We start from the raw sequence: 20,103 nt of genomic DNA on the forward strand, positions 1-20,103 counted from the left end.
CTGGAAAGCCATCTTGGCGTGTGGTAGGAGCTCCCTGAATGTAAGCGCCCTTCCACCTGATTAATGATCCCCAGATTTCATTCCCATGGCATAAAATGCCCTGTGGGGGGTGGTAGTGTGAGGCAGCTATGCATCCTCTTGTCTTCCTTGTCCAAATTTCCTCAAAGAAGACATCACAGTGCACTTCCTCCAGCATGCCCCCTCTGAGTGATAAAGCCTCACAATGACCTCTCTTTTCGTTGATCATTTGACTGGCTCACACTAGGTCTTCGCGAGCAGATCAATGAATCAGTGAATGAATGAATGCTGGGAATCGGGGAGAGGGAATGAGGCAGGCACTTCCTTGCCTTCACCAAACTTGCGGTCTAGATGTCACCAGACAATTGCAACACTGACAGATGCCAAAATAGTAGAAAAAGAGGGGCCAGCGCAAGCCCACGTAAGGGGCATCAAGGAAGGGAAGGCTTCCTGGAAGGAAGTGTTGTCTAAACTAAAATCAAATGGACAATTAGAAGTCAGACAGCAGGAGCGGTGTGTTCATAGGCCTAGAGGTAAGAAAAGATCCACTGAGCTTTGAGAATAGGACTTAGTAAACTTGACCATGGATGAAGATTTCCTAGTCCTAAGCTTGATTTCTTGCCTTCTATTGCCCCTCCCAGATGGTCAAAACACAAGGAGTTTTCTACATCTTTTGTATTCACCCTATATTTGCTCATTTCTTACCTCCTGGAGCACTGCATAGAACCCATTCTAGCCAGGAAATGGGTTAAGAGCACCCCATCTGCTTGTCCCTAGGACACACATCCCCAGGAAGCCATGCTCTGAAATATCTGTTCACACATCAAAATCGGGATTATGTGGGAGCACTTCACCTGCAAGGGGCAGACAGACCCCGTGGCCTCAGAGCTGGGGCTTTGGGTCTATAGGGTGGATGAAATGTGTGGCTTGTCCCAGTCTGCCTTTCGATCTCAAGATCAGAGAAGAGCACAGAGTCAGCAGCAGGGCAGGGAGAGCAGGATTGTCTGTTCATACTCTCTCTCTGTGACTGAAGGTCAAATCCTGTCACCAGCAGACAGACTAGCCTTTTTTGCTTCCCCGGAGTGGCCCTGGACACTCTCTCTCCTCCATACTTTCTGGGGCTTTCTGTTCCAGTCTGCAAAATTAACTCCTGCAATTGGAACAAGAAACAAGATCTGGACACTGCAAATCCACCAACTGAGATCAGATATGTCTTTTGAGGCATGAAAGCAAAGATTTTCTGTGATTTTTCAGAGCCTTCCCAGTTGCAAGATTTTCCTGGAAATCCACAAGTAAGTGCTACTTGTGTACTAGAAACAATGAAATTCATTCTTACGGTTGGCTCCAGAGTGGTCAGTGATATCACCACACAGGCAAACACACTCCCTATCCGTCTGCTAGCGAAGGCTACATTTATGTCAAACTAATTTATGTGTTTCCAGTTTAAAAAATTCAGTTTATTTTCCCTTTGCTTGTGATGAGCAGGTTGGCTGACAAAGAAAAATCAGTAGAAGGAGACTTTCCCAAAGATCAGAAAAAGAGTAAAGCAGAATGTGAGAACACTTGGCTCTGTTGGCCTGACTGGTACATTGACCAAAGTCTGAGGTCTAGGGTGAAGTTCCCTGCACATGGAGACTTGGCCACTTGAACCATACTAGAGCCTGCCATTTTCTCTCTTTCTTTCTTTTTTTAAATATAATTAAGTGTCAAGTTAGCTAACATACGGAGTGTACAGTGTGTTCTGGGCTTTGGGACTAGATTCCCCGTGATTTTTCACTTACGTGCAACACCCAGTGCTCATCCCAACAAGTGGCCTCCTCGATGCCCATCACCCATTTTCCCTCCACCCCCCCCATCAACCCTCAGTTTGTCCTCTGTACTTAAGAGTCTCCCATGGTTTGACTCCCTCTCAGTTTGTAACTATTTTTTTTCTTCCCTTCCCCCATGGTCTTCTGTTAAGTTCCTCAAATTCCACATACGAGTAAGAACATAAGATATCTGTCTTTCTCTGAATGACTTATTTCACTTAGCATATTACATTGTTGCAAATGGCAAGATTCCATTATTTTTCATTTCTGAGTAGTATTCCATTTTATACACACACACACACACACACACACACACATACACACACACACATATACACCACATCTTTATCCATTCATCAGTCACTGGATATTTGGGCTCTTTCCATAATTTGGCTAGTGTTAATAGTGCTGCTGTAAACATTGGTATACACGTGCCCCTATGAATCACCACTCCCATATCCTTTGGATATAAATGCCTAGTAGTGAGTCTGCCGTTTCTAAGAGCACTTCTTTTTGCTCCTAAAAGTAATCCCAACTTTCCTTTACAAGACCTTTAACATGTGTGTTTTCCAGGATGTCTTTCCTGACCGATCTCACCTGGCCCTGGTCACTCCTTTGGATTTTCTTTCATGGCTGTGTGCCCCACCTTGGGTTGTAAGCCCTGTGAAGTCAGGAACAAACCATTTCTTGACTGTCCTCTCTGCAGCTCTAGAGGAAGCATTTTGTCAATGGGAGGGATGGGGTCCGAGGCTACCGACTCCACAGGTACCATTTCCTTACTGGCGGGATGTTTGAGCCCAAATCCATCCCCTGTCTTCCTCCATCGCTTTGAACTCTCTTGCAAATAGGCCATTTTGCACAACTGCCTTTTCCAGGAGACACCTTGCACTGCGATGCTTGTGTTTGGCTGCAGTTAATTCCAAGGCCTGTGCCAGCCACACACTCAACAAGGGCCATGCTTCCAGCCAAGTGAGTCCTCTGAAATGAAAACACAAACAGGCCATCCTGCCGGGACCGGTAGCCGCCTGCTGCTAGCTGGGGAGGAAGGACTTTCATTAGTTATTGTCACTGAGCTGGCACTGTGCCAATCCCCACATCTGGAAACAGTTATGAAGAAAGAAGAGGCATGAAAGCCTGGGCCTCATGACCCTGCAGTGTTCCTTTCTGCTGCTTTATTTATTAATTTGCTGGTTTGGAGTGATCAACTCAGGTCCCCAGTGTAAGTTACAGGAACCAAAGTTAAAAAGGGGCCACGACAGTCACAATACGCTCCGAAAACAGGCCAAGATCTTATTTATGGGGTCTTGGATGAACTTTACATCTAAATAAACATGTTTTGAAGTTGCATAGTGTGTTGGACTTTAATCACCAAGCCAAGCCTTTCTAAGCTCTGCCTCGAGCTTCATGCTCCTCCCCAACTTGGCAGGACTCTGCCACATAGGTCTCCAGGGCACGCTAGGATTTGTGCTCATTGGATTTGGACATGCAGATAGAGCCTGCTGTTTGCGCACGCGTGCACACACGTGCACACACACACACACACACACACGCACGCACACACACAGGGACACACTTGTTACCTTCCCCGCCTGCCTCCTTTAAACTGTAAGTAACTGAAATGTTTCAGTGGAGGCTGACCTGTGTCTGCACATACCAGTGCCATGTGCCGTTAGCTGCTGACAGTGCCCTGAAGATGAAATAGTCCACAAGGCCTAGGGGCCTGTTCCAGAGTGCTTATTGGTTCTAAAGTTTGGAAAGTGCTATATGGAAGATGGGCTTTTTGAAAAGGACCCAAATTCAAACGTTAGGATATTTAGATTTCTATACAATGGAAGGGTGGAGAAGGATGGTCTTAAATCGAATGATCAAGAAGGCATTTTCCTTGGCCATTGAGAATGGATGCACAGAAAAGCAACTCTTCCAGGCTCTTGTAGGTCTCAGAAACTGTAAGGTGCTAACGAGAACCAGAAACCCAGACTAGCAGTATGTCTGTCTCTGGTACTAACTCTGTCTCTGGTTTGGGGTTTGATGAGTTGCAGTCTACCTTGCTGACTTGGCTTCCCTCCCAACCAGATGATGAATCACCTCTTCTGGGAAGAATCCCAAACCCCCTCCACTCCTCTCACCCTCGACCGACTAGCCAGCCACCATCCCCCCCTCGCCCCGTGTGGTTGGGTACTTTCCTTTCGAGCTCCTTTCTATGGAGCCATATATTAAGCACTTATTTCATTGTATATACGCCTGGCTCCCCCACCAGACTGAGTGCCTCATGGACGGGGAATGACTGAGTCATTTCTGCAACTGCCACAGGCAGCCTGTCGCTGAGCTCGTAGCATGATTTCTGTGAGTGTTTGTACAATCAGTCCAGAACCACTTTGTGGAGTGAGACGGTTGACCCATGCATCGGCAGTAGCTTTTTTTTTTTAATGACATAGAAAAATAGGACTTACTCAAATTACAGTTCAACTGTGACTTCAGAAACGTGCTAATTAATCCGGACACATCTTTTCTACAGACTCTGGGGGTCATTTTAATTCTTTTGTTGTCCTGGGATTCTGTTGTATTAAATGTTAATCTAAGTGACTGTGCCGTTAATTTGAAGAATTCTCAAGGACAGATAATTGATGTTTGATCAGTAATTTAAAGAGGAATAAAAGGAAAGTTTGGGGTTTTGTTTAAATGAGACTTGCCGGAGTGTTGTCGTATGTGGGGTTGTGCCAGGCACCCCAAAGAATTATCTTTCACTTCTTATGTTACACACTTTTACGGTGCTTTAAGAGAAATGAGGGCTCAGAATACATAGTCCATCCGCAGTGTGAAATGTATTAGGAAAGAAAATGATCTGTCTTGCCAGCCAAAGAGTCAGATGGAGGTCATTGCTGTAGTACGGGAGGCTGCAAAGAGGGGTCTAGATAATTAAAGAGGAATGATGAGGCCTTGCCAGCGCTTGCTGCAGTATGTTTGAGTCCACATGTGCTGAGACCATAAGTTAGCTCTGGGAGCCTAGAGGCTACCTGATGGTAAATTGGGTGCAGGTGGGAATGTTCCCTTTGGGAGGTCCCAGGCCATGGGGAGCCCAGTGTCAGTGCTGCAAACTCCCTCAGGTGTCTGCTTAAGCCCTGGGGAAAAGACAGGGATGTGCTTCCCCCAAATTCAAGAAAGCAATTCTCATCTTGCCTATGCCAGCTGAGTAGCATTTTTATTTGTTCAACGCAAATTCTGGAGACTTCATCAGAGGACCCTGCAAGTGGCTAATCTGGAGGAGCAGCGAGTCACTGCTATGGGAGCAGGTGGATAATCCCTTCCCCTGTATCTGGGAGGCACGGGCTCATCTAGATTCACCAAGCAGTAAATACAGATGGTTCTTTCTGTAGGCTGGGAGTGGCCTAACGGTAAGGTTGTTGAGGGGTGCTAAATAATTCTAGTTGAGTCACTCAAAGGAACACAGATTTCATGGTGAAGATAAACGATGGTTCCACAGCTCAGTCCTCTGCCTCTCTGGGGTGGGAGGGAAAGGCTCTGTGTCACCACTTTCCTCACCGAAGCTGCCTCATTCACCAGAAAGTCTGCTGGGGACTTGCGGGGTTTGCTCAGTGAACATCTGTGCAAGAGAGAGAAAGTTCTAGAGCTTTCGAAAAGTGTGCAACTACACTGCCCGCCGAGGGGCATTCAACAGTGGTGTAGGCAGTGCGGCTGCTAGGACCTGGTGGGCCATCTCTGTTCAAATGCTGATTCTTCCGCTTACAGCTTCATCACTTCTCTGGCAAGCTCCTTCGCCTCTCCCAGCCTTGCCTTTCTAATATCTGTAAAACAGAAAAACGATTCCCAACCCATAGGATTATGTTAAGGATGAAATGACTTAATGCATAGAAAGTACTTAAGACAGCACCTGCCGTTGGTAAGCTAGGAGTGGTGTGCAAACGGGTAAATAGTCCGTGTGCGCGCATGCGTACACGTATAGCCTGTGCGCATGCGTGCACGTATGTGCCTTTCTCGGCTTCCCCTGGCTCTGAAGCTCGCTGCCTTTCTAGAAACAGCCTCATCTGGGGGATCCCCGGGCTAACCCCTGCTTTTGCTGTCTTGGGAAGCAGCAGTCCAAGCCCCTTTCTGTGGCTCCTCTCATCACAGCATTTAGGCCCTCAAGTCTTGGTGAAAGGTCAGGAGCCCCATGGGTGGAAGGCTGAGGAGGAAATGCTGGGGAAGGCTGGGAGTGGGAGGGAGCCGGCTTGGAGAGGCGGCTGGTGCTGACAGGTGGGCTCTGGGCCCACAGCCTGACTGCTGCGTGAGGGGCGGGGCGGGTCCAGAGAAGTCAGGGTGTGTATCACGGAACCCTGAAATGCGGAGTAATTTTGCCTCCATTTCAGGGTAAAGGTGCTGATCTAGAGAACGGGCATGTTCCAAAGTGTGCCAACCAGCAGGCAAGATGTGTCTGTTATCTCTCAAGCTGTCTGGCCTGCACAAATCACCTTCTGTACCATGGATTCAAATGTCCTGAGGCCTTTTGGGGGAGGCAGGGTGGGGGCAGGATCAGAGCACTTCTTAGGCACTTTCAACATGGCTCTCTGGATGGCTGCTGTAGAGCCACATCTCTCGATGGCTGCAACCTCTTCCCCCTTCTTCTGATGGTCACACAGCTTGCGGCTGAGGAAGTGGAGGTTTTCTCTGCATTTTAGCACGGGGGGGGGGGGGGGGGGCATCAAAATCAGGATGTGACGTTGGGAGGGAAGGTGGGGAGGGGAGCCAGGACAAACATTTTTTTAAGCCCCTTGGTTTCTGCCCGACTCTGAGGGCCACTTAAATCAGAATCCTAGCTGCGTGGAGGAACCACCAGCTAAAGTGGTGTCTGTCTCCGCTTACTCCAGACCCATCTGTTGCAATGGGTGGGGGTTGCACCAGAAGGGATTTAGGCTGGACCTTCCAAAACACAGACAGCAGTCAATTACTGAGGCTGTAGCTGTTAACTGGGCTCCATGCAGAGCTATTCTGAAGTTCTAAAAGAAGAGCATGTGTAAACACTTGGGCTAAGTGTCACGGCAGACCTAAGGGCTAACATGGGAAAGGAGAGCCTCCCTCAAGTGGGAAGGCCAAGGAACGAAGACGAGATGATAACACAGCAGCCCAGAAAGGTTACGGAATCTGCCTGAGGGCACACAGCTTCTCAGGAGCAAAGCTGTTCTTACATGAGTGGAGACCAGGAGGAGCCCAGTGCTCTGCATAGCGGAAGCAGAAGTGGGGCTGTGTGGGGTGTGGGCTGTGTGCTGTGTGCCTTGCCCCACAGGAGCCAAGGCTGATGTCAGGATACGTGGGAGAGCAGGCTAGATCCATCAAAAGGAGGCATGCTATAGGAGCCTTAGCGGCCAGGCACAGCAAAAGAACGACAATGCGTGGAAAGTAACTTTGGGTGTAGGGATTATGGATGGGATCAGTTTTATTCTATGATCTAGCCTTTTCGGTGTTTTCCAAGCTCTGTATAATCTGCATGCGTTCTTTTTTTAACCAGAAAAAAAAAATGTCCATTAAAATGAAAGAAAACAGACAGGGAAGTCTGGATTTTCTCTCATAAACAATAGAAGCCATTGGGCGTGTCCTAGGAGATCAGTGTTTCCAGAGAAGCGGTATTTGGGGAAGATAAGGCAGGCAGTGTTGGGAAAGGTGGATGGCGGCAGTGAGGGTAGGGTGTCAAGGAGACTGGCTGGGGACTGCTGCTGGTGAGAAGTGAGGCAGTGGGGTATTTGAGTGCTACCTGGGGGAGCAGAAACATCTGGAGAGGTGTGGAAAGAATGCTTGGAGGGTCTTGGTTACCGTTTGCACGTGGGGGGCAAGAAGAGGGAAGAGGCAAAATTTGCTGTGGGGTTTCCAACCCTGGGCGGTGCCCTTGGCAGGAATATAGAAGCCAAGAGGAGTGGGACGAAGGAGAGGAGTGAGACAAAGCAGCCATTGGGGCTTGCTGGAGTTTGGAATGCATTGCCTTTGGGTGATGTCTATTTTTTTGAGGCCTTTGCCCTCCAAGCAGGAAAACTTGAGGGGAGTAGAGAAAAGGCATGGGTAAGCTTTGTGTCTTAAGTTCCCTACTGTGGCTATCACTCCTCGAAAGTATTTGAGGTCAGGCAACCTCAAAAGTGCCTGCGGATTCTTCTAGGAGATTTTATCTGAGCCAAATCAATGCAACTCTCGTGTGAAAAATCCATTTCCCTGGAAAATGAAGTTGGGTTCTAACCAACAAGTAGTAGCGTTTGGCAAGCCCTGATTAAGAAAGCCAGTGTTTGGAGAAGTTGTGACAACAGCCAGTCATTTAGGAAAGTAAACACTGGGGGCCTCATGCCATTTTAGGACTGTGACAGTTGGTTCTGTCCCCTTCAGATGTAGAGACTGACGCTGCAGGTTTAAGCGCTTGCTGGTACCAGCCTGTGGACCACCCAGGCCCCCTTTGCAGGCTTTGAAAAGCAAGAAGAATTGAAGGTGACCCCGACCAGACACAGTTTCCTTTCCCTGTTCATTGTGGAGAAGACACTGAATATCTAACAACTGGACTTAGCAAAACAAAAGACAAACCACCTGCCAGTCACCACGGTATCTTGACCGACATTCAGAAAGTCAGCTGGGCCTCAGTGCAGCAGCTGACCACTTTCCAACGTGGTCATGTCGCTGCTAAAAATTTTCGGGTGTCTTTCCCTTTGTCGATGTCTGTATTTCTTGAAAAGCTTTACATGAATTGAATCATAGTTTAAACTCATCTGAGCTTTCCCGTTTAACCTAAAACGCCACTGGGCTATGTTTCTCAGACTTTGACATGCACACAAATGACCTGGTGATCTGTTAAAATACAGTATCTGATGGGGGGTGGGTGTCTAAGATTCTGCATGTGTTCCACACGTTCTCAGGGGCAAGGTTATGGTACGCCCTTGACAACCCAAATCCAAATTCCCCAAATGGCACTGCAGTAACCCCTCAATTTTAGTAGACAGGGCTGTTTCTTGCATTTGTCAGGGGGATAGAGAACTGCTGTGTGTATAGTACTGCTCTAAATGCTGTGTGTTGTACAAAGAATGGAAGCTTTCCCCCAGATGTGACTCATGTGTTCCTTTAAGTTGGATATCTCATGCCAAAGCTCATCCTTCTTTCTCCCCAGCAAGTCTTAGGGTGCTGAAGAGCTAATTCGCTACATGGCGGCAGCTTTTTTAGGCCGAGTGCCCTCTGGAAATTATTTTGGCCATGTCATCTGTCCCCACTGATGCACAGACATCACCAGGAGCTCTGGGAAGGATGGCCAGAGGGAGGTATGAAGTGGACCAAGCTGCGAACACCAGTTCTCCCACCCACAGACCCCCAAACCAGTTTCTCTCGGTTTCCTTTGTGGGGAACTTGCTGGAACCACTAATTCATCGTGATGTTTAAGGCGTGTCGTCAAGCACAACAGGGTTATTTTCAAAAACTGAACTGTTTTTGGTGATCTTACATGAGCCACAGAATGTGAAAGTAGTCATTTTTATAAAGTGCCTGAAAAAGCCTAGTAATTATTGTTCCAAACAAGCCGGTCTTTCTCTTCAGTTTGTCTGACATGGAAAGAAAAAGAAAATCCCTTCCAAGTGAGCGGTCTTTTAGTGAGCTGTGCTCGCCCTAGCTGGATCCAGGTCAGCGGGGATGGGGGACCCCTGCTTTTCTCTCCAGCTGCATCTTGTCCTGTGGTCCAAAAACACCCCTCCAAGCAGCTGTCTCTGGTGGGAGAGCATGTTTACAATCACGGCGCTCTGTGTTTTACAGTTTCCGAGAGGGGCAGTGGTGGGCAAGAACGGGATTTATTTTTTACTTACATCTAAACAGTCAATGAAATATTACTGTAATCTCTTACTGAGCTCATGGAAAAACTCAAGTCATCGAATGTTAGTTTTACAGATGAGGGAAGTTTTACAGCAACATTACCTGACTGGCTCCAAAGCCCGTAAATCTTGCTACAGGGAGAGTTAGGCTGGGAAAGCAGGGCTCCCGGGCTCTTACACACAAGATGCATCTTCCCTAAAACTGCGATGCAGCTAATGCTCCAGCCCCGGGGGAAATTTCAAGCCTGGGCTTGGATCTCTTTGAGTGCTTCCTAATGTCCTGTGCCAAGCAGTCATGTTGAAACAGAGAAACGTTCTGCTTGAAATTAATTAAAAGATCATTTTCACATGATCGCTTCTAGAGTTGCTACTCAGTGACCTCTATTATATAAAACAGTTACTGGGGAGAAGTAAGCATCTCATATGCATCAACCACTTGACTTGAGTTATATTATAATCTACCCTAAGTCCTGTGGGGTAGTTTTGATGATCATCTCTATGAGATAAGTAGCAGTTGAAGCTCAGAGGAATTGACCAGCTTGCCCAAGACCACACAGCTTATAAGGAGCTGGGATTTGAACTCAGGCCATCTGCCTCCAGAGCCTGTACTCAACAGCTTTGTTATACTGGTGTCATTACTCAGGCAAGGCTGGCTGTCTACATGGTGGATCCTGGCGTGGGGACAAACGTGAACCAGCTGCAAACCTGAACCATTAAGTGAAATTGCCAAGGGCTGCTTCCTCCCTTTCCTTCCCAGAAACTTCCTGTTGTTTCTTACCTTACCCTTCTGGTCAAAGCCACCCCAAATTTTTAAAGGAGTTATTTTACAGCATCTCACACTCAGATGCCAAACCATGGAGGCTGCTGTGTGCTCAGACCTCAGCCCAGCCAATGCAGCCTTCCCAGCTGGTGATCTGAGAGGCCATCCATCTTGACTCAGTGAGTGGGGCCATTGCCAAAAATACCTCTCTCTTTGCTTGACCACTGGCTGAGCAGAAAGTCAGCAGATAGGATTTTTTGATGGGAAAATCACCAAAATAGTTCTTCCTATGCTAATCTCTGGATTTTCTCCCACAGGGTCCAGAAAGAAAAAAAAAAGAAGAAGAAGAAAGAAAAAAGAAATGATAATAAGCACCATGATGAGGAAAGAATTCATAGATAAAGTGGAGCTAAATCGTAGGGGCCCAAACCCAGAACCTAGGGCAGCAGGAGAGACATTTTCCTCTCTCAGAAATTTGTTTTCAGGAAAGTGCATTTATTCCAGACTGAAGTGTGTATTTGATAGTGCTCCCCAGTGAGCAGAATGAGCCTCATCTGGACAGAGATAGGCAAAGGGAATATTTTCCCCAAAGTGGCAGAGGTCCCAGCGCTGAGCCTGGCCCCCACAGCTAGCCAGCAGAGTGAATGTCCCAACCCTCCCTTCTGGGGAGGTGGGGAGGGGAGGAGACAAGGAGGGCATCAGGGAAGGTCAATGTCAGGACCACTCCAGATCACCTCCTGGTCTTCAGGGCAGAAGACACAAGTGGGGTTTCCCGGAAACTATAGCCTTCTGGTCTTTGGCTTCCTGAGTGCCAGCCAGAGGCTAGAAGCCGCTTAGTGATAGGATCCAGCTGGAACTCTGTGCCCCAGCTGACAGTGGTGGTAGCTCTGTGAAATCCTCCTCTCCATTGGCCTCCCTTCAGGGTTTCTTCTCTGCCTGCCTCTCCACCTCTCAGATGGATCCTTCCGCAAGCTTGGACCTGCTTCCTCACCTCCCGTCCCCTTGCTCTTCCTCCTTGTCTTTTCCAACGCAGGAGCTGCAGAGAGCTCACCTAGTCCACGGTTTGGCCACCACCTGCTGGTGTGCTGACTCAAATCTGCATCTCCAGGCCTCAGGATTCCCCTGGCCTCCGGCCCTGTGAGGGCAGGTCTGTCCTGGGCCTCTCCATCTGGAAATGCAGGGGGCCCAGAAGGCATGATGTGGACACACCCAGACTCGTGGTTCACTCCCCACAGGCACCTCAGTGTGCCCTTCCCGGGGTGCTCGTCATGTATCCAGTCATCTGAGCCTCAAGCCTTGGTTAACTCTGTCTACCCCCCTCCCTCCCTTACCCTCCAGTGCCCACGGGGTTTCCAAGTCTAGTCAAGGCTACCCTGAAATCTCCCTGCAACTTGTCCTCCCCTCTCGACTCCCTCTGTTCCCCCAAGTCAGGCCCCCAATAGCTCTTCCTGCCCCTTCCCCCGGCCCTCAACTGCTCTGCTCCCCTCCTCTCCTTGCACCCCACACTCTGATGACCCCTTCTTCCCTTTCTTCTTCCTTTCCATTAGCATTATAACATGTACAAGCCTCTCTTAATTTTGTCTTCACCTGACCTCCGTCCTGACTCTCCCCTTCCCTTCCCAGACAGGATTCTTGAGAAGAATCTTCTCTACTCCATACTCGTGCCACCACTCCAACCACCGCAGTCTGGCTTCAGCCATCCTGCTGCCCACAACCAGGTCCCCAGGGGCTCTCTGTAACGGGGCAGGCTGAGTCTGTCATGTATACAGTAGTGCTGCTAACAGCCCCTCCTTGCGGGGCCCCCTCCCCAGTGTAGCTCCACACTCCCCATCTCCTGTCCCTCTATCAGCTGCACCACCTGCCTGGTGACTGCTCTGTGCCCTGCCTCCTCCCCATCATTGCCGTCACCCACCTGCTGCTTTGCCTGCCCTCCCCCAGAGTTCAGGGACTCCTGCAGCTTCAATTTCATGCAGGCCCAGGGTGACGCCCACGTGGGAATCTCCATACCCCAGCCCCCCCAGAGAGCCACATCCCACATCCAGCTGTCTGTGGGACCCTCCACCTGGATGAGTCACAAGCACATCAACCTGAGAGGATCCAAAACCACTTACCCTCTCCTGGCAAACCTGCAACCCGGTCCGTGTCCCTTATTCTAAAAATGGTATCACCACCCGCCTAGATGCCCATGCCAAGAGCACCTTAGTCATTGTGCCTCCTCCTTCTCCCCTTCTTACGTACAGCGTCCAAGTCTTGCTGAGTGTGTTACCTCCTCCACACCCCTGGAGTTTGTCCGCCTCTCTGAATGCCCACCTCCACCACTATTGGTCCAGCTCTTACATGGTCCCCCTCCTAGTCACCTGACCTTCCCACCCCAGGCTCGCCCTGTTTTGCCTGGGCCTCTCCCAGCCTGTTCCTGACACTGATCATGTCACTTGCCTGCTTTTCCGTCACCTGCATGACTCTTAGTTTGGGTCTGGGTCCTGTGACGTGTCATCCCGCTTCCTCTCTCCTTGACCTCCCTGTTCCTGAATGCATGCCGTGGTTACCTGGCTAACTCCTTTTCACCCTCAGGCCGAGGAACAGGTGTCACTTCCATAGAGCCAAGGGTCTCCTCCCAGCCCCCCAGGCCCCAGCTGCCACTCTCCATGGCAGGGTATTGGCTCAGGGATCTCTAAACGGTGAGCTTTTTCAGAAAGAGCCTCGATCTCCTTTGCTAGCATGCCTCTGTCTCCCCAGGGCTACCGGTGCCAGGTAACTGGTGGGTGATTAATAGGTGTTTGGATGGATACTTAGCTCCCTCCCATGTGACTGTCTGCTTAGGCACTCTGCGCTGCTCCGGGCCAGGAATCTTGCCCCTTCTTCCATCTCTTCACAGCATCCATCTGGCGCGTGGTGCTGCAGAGACGTTTACTTAAAGAGAATGAGTGTGTACCAAGGCAAGGGACCCCACCCTTCTCCAGGGTTTCCAAGGGTAGCTTAGCGTCTAACAAAACCTGCCCCATGTATTTTTAGCTTCTGGCAGGCATAAGGTTTACTCCTTATCTGTCTGCCAGTTAGCAAGCCCTGGGGTGAGTGCTCTTCCCGAAATGCAGAGGCCGAGTGTGATGGGAGTGCGGTGGGCATCAGCGGTGCCCGTCAGTCACCCCTCTCCCCCAGAGTTTTGTAGCCTCAGACCAGGGAGGGACCTCGGAGCTGGGCAAGCTGCGGGCCTGGAGGACAGAGACGTGTGAGGAACCCAGCACACCACCGCCCCGCCCGCCACGCTGTCCCCGCTGCCAGCCCCCCACACCCGCTGCGCTGCCGGATGACCCGTGGCCCCGGGGAGGGCGCAGCGGGGAGCGCGGGCCTGGGGCTGCGGGGGTGCCGCGCAGCGGGGGCGGCGGGTCGGAGGCGGGGGCGCCCGGCTTCCCCGCCCCTCGCGGCCGCTCCCTCCCGCTCGCCGCCTACTTAACCTGGCCCGCGGCGGCGGCGCTCTCACTTCCCGAGGTCCGCGTCCTCTCGCTCCATGGCGCTCCTCCTGCGGCTGCTGCCCCTCGCCCTGGCGCTGGCCCTGGGCCCCGCCGCCACCCTGGCGGGCCCCGCCAAGTCGCCCTACCAGCTGGTGCTGCAGCACAGCCGGCTCCGGGGCCGCCAACACGGGTAAGCCGGCCGCCGCGCCGGGGGTGGCCGCGGGACGGGCCGGGGGCGCAGGGGACAGAGCGCAAAAACGCCGAGCAGGCAGCACGGGGAGGCCGGAGGGACCGGCCCTGCACCGGGTGAGAGAAGGAGGTGGGGGACCTGGAGGGCAAGCCCGTGGCACGGGCTTCGTAGAGGAAGGGGTGGGAGAACTGAGCGGCAACACCGGCCCTCGGGACAAGAGCACCGGACGACCGAGGCTTTCAGCTTCCTCTCCCAGGGGTAGGAAGGGGGAGTTGGCGGCCGTGCCCAGAATAACCGTGGAAAGGTGGCCAGGGCAGAGAGGAAGCCCACCCGGCAGGGCACATGGTCCAGTGCAGCCAGGGCCTTGTCCGGAGAGCGCCTACAGATGTGGCACTGGAGCCGCACAAGGTGGCACAGTCCAAAGCCCATGGGCTCCTGTTCACCTGGTCAGGCTCCGCGCCCACCACCTGGCTCCAGGCAGTGCTCACCAGGCACCCCAGGGGCCGAGCGGCACCTCCTCCCCTGCCAGATGAAGAGCAGAATTCCGTGGGCCTCACCCACGCTGTGTAGACTGGGAAACTGAGTCCAGAGAGGACACATCCCTTTTCTCTAGTCCTGCACTGGAGCCAACACTGGAATCTGCCTTAAAACACTAACTGGGATCATAAATGTGGCACATGATCTCACAGATATTCCTTTGAGACACTGACACTGATGTGTTGGCTGAAGGAGGCAAACCCAGGCAGAGGGTCTGACCTGGTAAAGACACCAGCCTAGACCCAGGCAGGGACAGGTGATATTTCTACATCCCAGACTAGACCATCCCGCTTCACACTCACCCGGGCTTTGCCATAGTTTCCAGCCCGTCCCGTTGCACCAACTCTTTTTTCACAAGTAAGTAAAACCATACGTGGATAGAGTCATGCCACTGGGTCTGGCATTTGAACCCAGGTGGTGCCCAGGCTGCCACATGACTGGGCAGACCTGTACTCAGGTCAAAACTCACTGTTGGGGGTGACTACAGGTGACTTCAGAGGCCTCACCATGCCTTGGCTCTCCACCCTTAGGAGTGCTCCAGGGGTGGGTGCCGGCTGCCCCCCCACAGAGAGCAATTGTCCTAGTTCCCTCTGCCTTGGGCTTACCTGGCCTTTCAGGTGCCCAGGGCTGCGGGGAGGGGGATTTCTGCAGACTGGCAGGGTGAGCTGTGGCCTCAGTGCCCTCCTGGAAAGAGTAGAGCACAGGAGAATGTCTTGGGGTCTTTAGGGAAGGGGGAGAATCACCTTCGACTGTGGCTGTGTGTACAGAAGGGTGAGGGGGGCAGCTCAAAAAGTTGAGGGGGATCATAAGAGACGTAAAAGTCAAAATGTGTGCGACTGGCATCTTCATTGTCTCTGCCCAGCTCACCTTTCCTCTCTTGCCTTTCTTGCCAAAGAAGCATGTTCTGTTTGGGTGCCGCAGTCTGCCTGGGAGGTTTCTGTTCCTTCTGTATGTTAGCCACTAAGTCAGGAGAAGGTCCCGATAGCATGCCGAGCAGTGCTGTCCCCCAGAGTGGGATCTCCATGCACACCACAGTGAGGCTTCCCCAAAGGTGTTGTCAGGGCTCCACCAAGAGTCATCTCCATAGAGAAGTTCCTTCCCTTCAGAGCTCAGAAGAGACAATGACCAACTGAAAAATAGGACTTTTTTTTTTTAAGGCGAGTGCTCTTTGTTATGGATTTCAGATATTAGCTCAACTGCCTCTGCACCCCTCTTCCCCATGCCCCTGCAGGCCAATCCTGTTGTTTTGCTTCTTGGGGGGTGCAAAGGAAGGCCTCTAGGAAGGCCTATAGAGATCTGGGATGGGGAGAATGGTCTGGGAAGTCACACACACGCACCCTTCCCAGTAAAGTGTGGGTGTGCAGGCAGGTGAACTGTGACCAAACGCTTGCAGGCACAGTTGCATTTACTGTGATCTAACTGTCCCTGAAAATTCCGAGGGACTGCCTGGCCTTGCACATAGGTGTGGCACCCTGTGCAAAATGGGTAACCCTGTTGAAGCCCCAACCCTTCATTCAAAGTGAGAAGTGGCAGAGAGGGAAGAAAAATCTGCTCTTTTCAGGCAATGCGGCATGCTCCAAGACATGAAGGAGAACTAGGAAGTGTGCCTTGCCCACGGACAGCGTTTTATCACCCCACACCCCCATCTCCACCACAGCGCGGGAGATCTGTTGTTCGTGTTCCCATCTTACAGGTGGGGAAACTGCAGCTTAGTGGGTTGGAGTGACTTAGTCCCAACACGGGAAGCTGTTCGGAGAGTAGAGATTGTGATGTGATCTCTTGACTCCCAGCTGCATCCATGTCGCTACAGGGAGGGGAAAAGAAATACAGACAGAGAAGTAGAAACGCATTTGCACTTCTGACTTCCAACATCCAAAACTGGACTGGATTTCCTGAAGCATTTGAGTTTCTTTTTTTTTTTTTTTAATGTTTATTTATTTTTGAGAGACAGAGCAGGAGTGGGGGAGGGGCAGAGAGCGAGAGGGAGACACCGAATCTGAAGCAGGCTTCAGGCTCCGAGCTGTCAGCACAGAGCCGGATGTGGGGCTCGAACTCACACCAGGAGATCGTGACCTAAGCTGAAGTTGGACGCTTAACCAACTGAGCCACCCAGGTGCCCCAAGAAGCACTTGATTTTCAAATCCAAGTTGAACAGCAGAACTGTTGTGCTGGAGGCAGAGGGCCCAGAAATGGCTAGGTCATTTCTATTAAACTTCAGCCTAGATTTCCTGTGTATACAGCCCACCCCTCCCCCCGCTGCTGTGAGTGGGAGCCACCCCCAGCCTCTGCTCCTGTCTCAAAGGGGCCGCAGCAGTGGAAACTCACTCCACAGAGGAATGTCAGAGCCACATCCACAAGAGACTCACTGAAGATTCGCCAGCCGCCTACGGAAAGTTGCAGGGAATTCATCGACAGTAATTGTTTCCTGCTTGGGCAGATAGAAGAACTTCTGAGGTTGTACAGCAATAAACAGTACCTAGGGCTGGAGTGTGCCAGTGGGGACTCTCCAGGGGTTATTTGGGGACGGCTGTAACCTGTGAATCCCAGGCGGCAAACAGAGGAGCAAGGTGGCTTCGGTTAGAATCCTCTGGGCATCTGGTCAGACCCAGCTAGGACTAAGGGGACACGGGCTTACCTCCCTGCCAGCCTGTGATTTGCCACCCCCCCCCCCGACTTCCCTTGCCCTCCGCTTCTTATGCCGACTCACGAATATTTAGTGTGCCTCCTTGGCCCGTGCACCTTTGCCTCCTAAGCCACAAACTGGACAAAGAAGTGACCTCCATATGGTAGAAGAGAGAGGGCAGAGAAGCAAAAGGTCAGTGCGCCCTCCTACCTAATAACCCGATTCTGACTTTTTGAGAGCTGACCACGTTCCTGCAGCTGATATGATGGGGATGGTAGGTGTAGCTGTTGCTGCAGTACCCATGGCTTCCTGACAGCAAGTGATGATTGCTAAGCACGTTTTTAAAGTAACAGAGGAGGTGATATATAAAAATGACACCTGAATCTCTCAGGACACAGAGGTTTTGTGGAAGCCCTCAGTCTCTTCGCTTTGTTTTCCTCCGATTTGTGGTTCAGCCGAGGAACTTCCTGCCTCAGGTCAGGAAGACCCCCTCCCAATTGTCTCCCGCTACACAGCTAACTCCTTTCCCCCCGGGGCTCCTAATGAAGATCCTGCCACTGCGTGGCCTGAGCATGGTTTGGGTCATGACTCCATACATTGGTTAAAAGACACACCAACAAACCCCCCCACCCCAGCTCTGGGAAGGGGGGCTTCTCAAGAGAACCCTGGGCATTGCACTGAGCTTTTCCAGCGTTCCCGAGAACTCCTCCGAGTGGGTGGTCCCAGCAACAGTATCTTCAGCAAGGTCATTTCCAAGCTCTTTCTTCACCCTGACCCAGGGCTGGGCCCCATGTAGAACGTAAAAGTGAGAACAAGGCAGCGCACCTACCCTCAAGGGTCTTTGGGGGGGTAATTGGAGAGAAGAAAGATATGTACTCTGATCAGTTTTGGATTCTGTTTGGTACCAAGCATCAAACAAGGGCCGTATTTTGGGGTAGATTTGCACAGGAGAGGGTCGCCTGGGACACTGGAGGGAGGCTTTCTGGGGACAGTGGACTCAGGCAGGGGTCTAACTAGTGAATGGCTGAGAGTCCATTGGGAGAGTGTCGCCTACCAAGGTCCTCACCTCAGCCAGCATAGTAGTATTCAGAGCCAGGCTCCTGGCTTAGGGATGTGGAGTGTGTCTGTGTGGAGCTGCCTAGGAGGTGCTGGGCTCAGACTTGGGCCTCCTCTCATGACAGAGGGGCTGGCTATGTGCACTGGGATGCCCAGTTAGAGCCTGTGGACATTTTGTCTCAGAGGGGTTTGGGGGTGCAGAGAAGGGCCGGGGGCTTCTCTCAAAGCTGCCTGGCTTCACAAACGTACTACATAGCTAGCTTTCTCAATCTGTAATCTGATCTAAAAATGTTAAGATGCTTTTATTTACACGGACCCACTACCTATGTCAAAGAAGGATACTTCCATGAAATTATGTCAGTGTGGGAGATACACTTTGACAGGGTTTAATTTGGTAGGAAACTTGCAGGGGAGCTCGAAATCAAGGGAGAGAGTATCTGCCCCCGAGCCACCCCGCAGGTCCCAACACTGACATGACTGTGCCTTCTCCATATCTAGAACATTCTAATGACCCATTCTAATACATTCCCATGACAATTCTAGAACATTCTAACGACCCATTCTAGAACATTCTAACGACCCTGGAAGAACCACATGGCGGGAAGGACATGGTAGTCGGGTAGAGGTGCCGACCGTCCTGCTGACACCACTGCTTTTATTTCAGCCCCAACGTGTGTGCTGTGCAGAAGCTCATCGGCACCAACAAGAAGTACTTCACCAACTGCAAGCAGTGGTACCAGAGGAAGATCTGTGGCAAATCAACGTGAGTATCTGTAAGCACTCGAGACTGCCAGCCACCTCAGAGGGCACACTGCACGTAAGCCAGTTGCAGGGCCCCTGGGCCAGGGCCGGCCTTCTGAAAGGTTAGGCTGCCTAAGGAGTCAAGCAGATGCGTGTGCAAACGTGTCACACAGCTGTGTCCTGGGGAGGGGCGCTTTTAGGAGGCTGGCCAACTTTTTTTTTTTTTTAATTCTTTTTTTTAATCTTTATTTTTGAGAGAGAGAGGGAAAATGACAGTGCAAGCAGGGGAGGAACAGAGAGAGAGAGGGAAACCCAGAATCCAAAGCAGGCTCCAGGCTCTGAGCTGTCAGCACAGTGCCCGACGTGGGACTCGAACCCATGAACAGCGAGTTTGTGACCTGAGCTGAAGTCGGATGCTTAGCCGACTGAGCCACGCAGGTGCCCCAGGAGGCTGGCCAACTTTGGTTTGCGTTTTTAAGGCTCCTGACAAGACTTGGATACATTCTTCAGGGCTGCTGTGGGATTATAAGCAGCGTGAACCATGGTGTGTGTGTGCATGTATGTGTGGGCATGCTTCTCAATACTCACCAAGTGGTACAGAGTCAGTAGAGATGCCACTGGCCTGTGTCTCTAGGAAAGAGAGCCCACTGGTGAACTTACACAGCACTCCTGCTCTGCAGTCATAAGGTAAACACCCCCAAAAGACTGGATGCCTAGAAACATGCATGTTATGAGGCAGCAAACGTGTTAAAAACATAGGCTCAGGCTTCCTTGCTTCAGATGCTGGCTGTGCCACTTAGTTGGGCAGGCAGCTTCACCGTTGGAACCCTCAGTTGCCTCATCTGTCAAATGGGAACAACAAAGGACTGCCTTACAGGGTCATCATGAGGATCGAATGAAGGAATGCATTTAAGGCTGAATAAGGTGCCTTGCATATAGTAAATGCTCAGTAAATGCTACCTGCTGTTATTTGCAGATCTAGGCCATGCAGACAGTGGTGAGAGTGCCAATGGGGTGTGGACCAGTGTGGTTACAACAGGGCTTTTCAGTGCCTCTGTCAGCATCCAGGGAGGTGGCATTCGCCCCAGTTGTGCTGCCTGGTGG

At 51.3% G+C, this 20,103-nt stretch overlaps 1 protein-coding gene and 1 long non-coding RNA gene across 2 annotated transcripts in view; one reads left to right on the forward strand and one right to left on the reverse strand.

Moving 5' to 3' along the window:
• Window positions 1-20,103, forward strand: part of TGFBI (transforming growth factor beta induced) — a 58,063-nt gene that overhangs the window by 11,412 nt on the left and 26,548 nt on the right. Inside the window, exons 3-4 of the mRNA XM_049649230.1 lie at window positions 10,721-14,042; window positions 18,923-19,021. Coding sequence (XP_049505187.1) covers window positions 13,909-14,042; window positions 18,923-19,021 — 233 coding nt within the window. The 5' untranslated portion in view covers window positions 10,721-13,908. The remainder of the gene's footprint in view (window positions 1-10,720; window positions 14,043-18,922; window positions 19,022-20,103) is intronic.
• Window positions 16,513-20,103, reverse strand: part of LOC125935521 (uncharacterized) — a 77,413-nt gene continuing 73,822 nt past the window's right edge. Inside the window, exon 2 of the long non-coding RNA XR_007461702.1 lies at window positions 16,513-16,652. This is a non-coding gene — a long non-coding RNA (uncharacterized LOC125935521). The remainder of the gene's footprint in view (window positions 16,653-20,103) is intronic.

This window comes from Panthera uncia (assembly GCF_023721935.1).
Source record: "Panthera uncia isolate 11264 chromosome A1 unlocalized genomic scaffold, Puncia_PCG_1.0 HiC_scaffold_17, whole genome shotgun sequence".
NCBI lineage: Eukaryota > Metazoa > Chordata > Mammalia > Carnivora > Felidae > Panthera > Panthera uncia.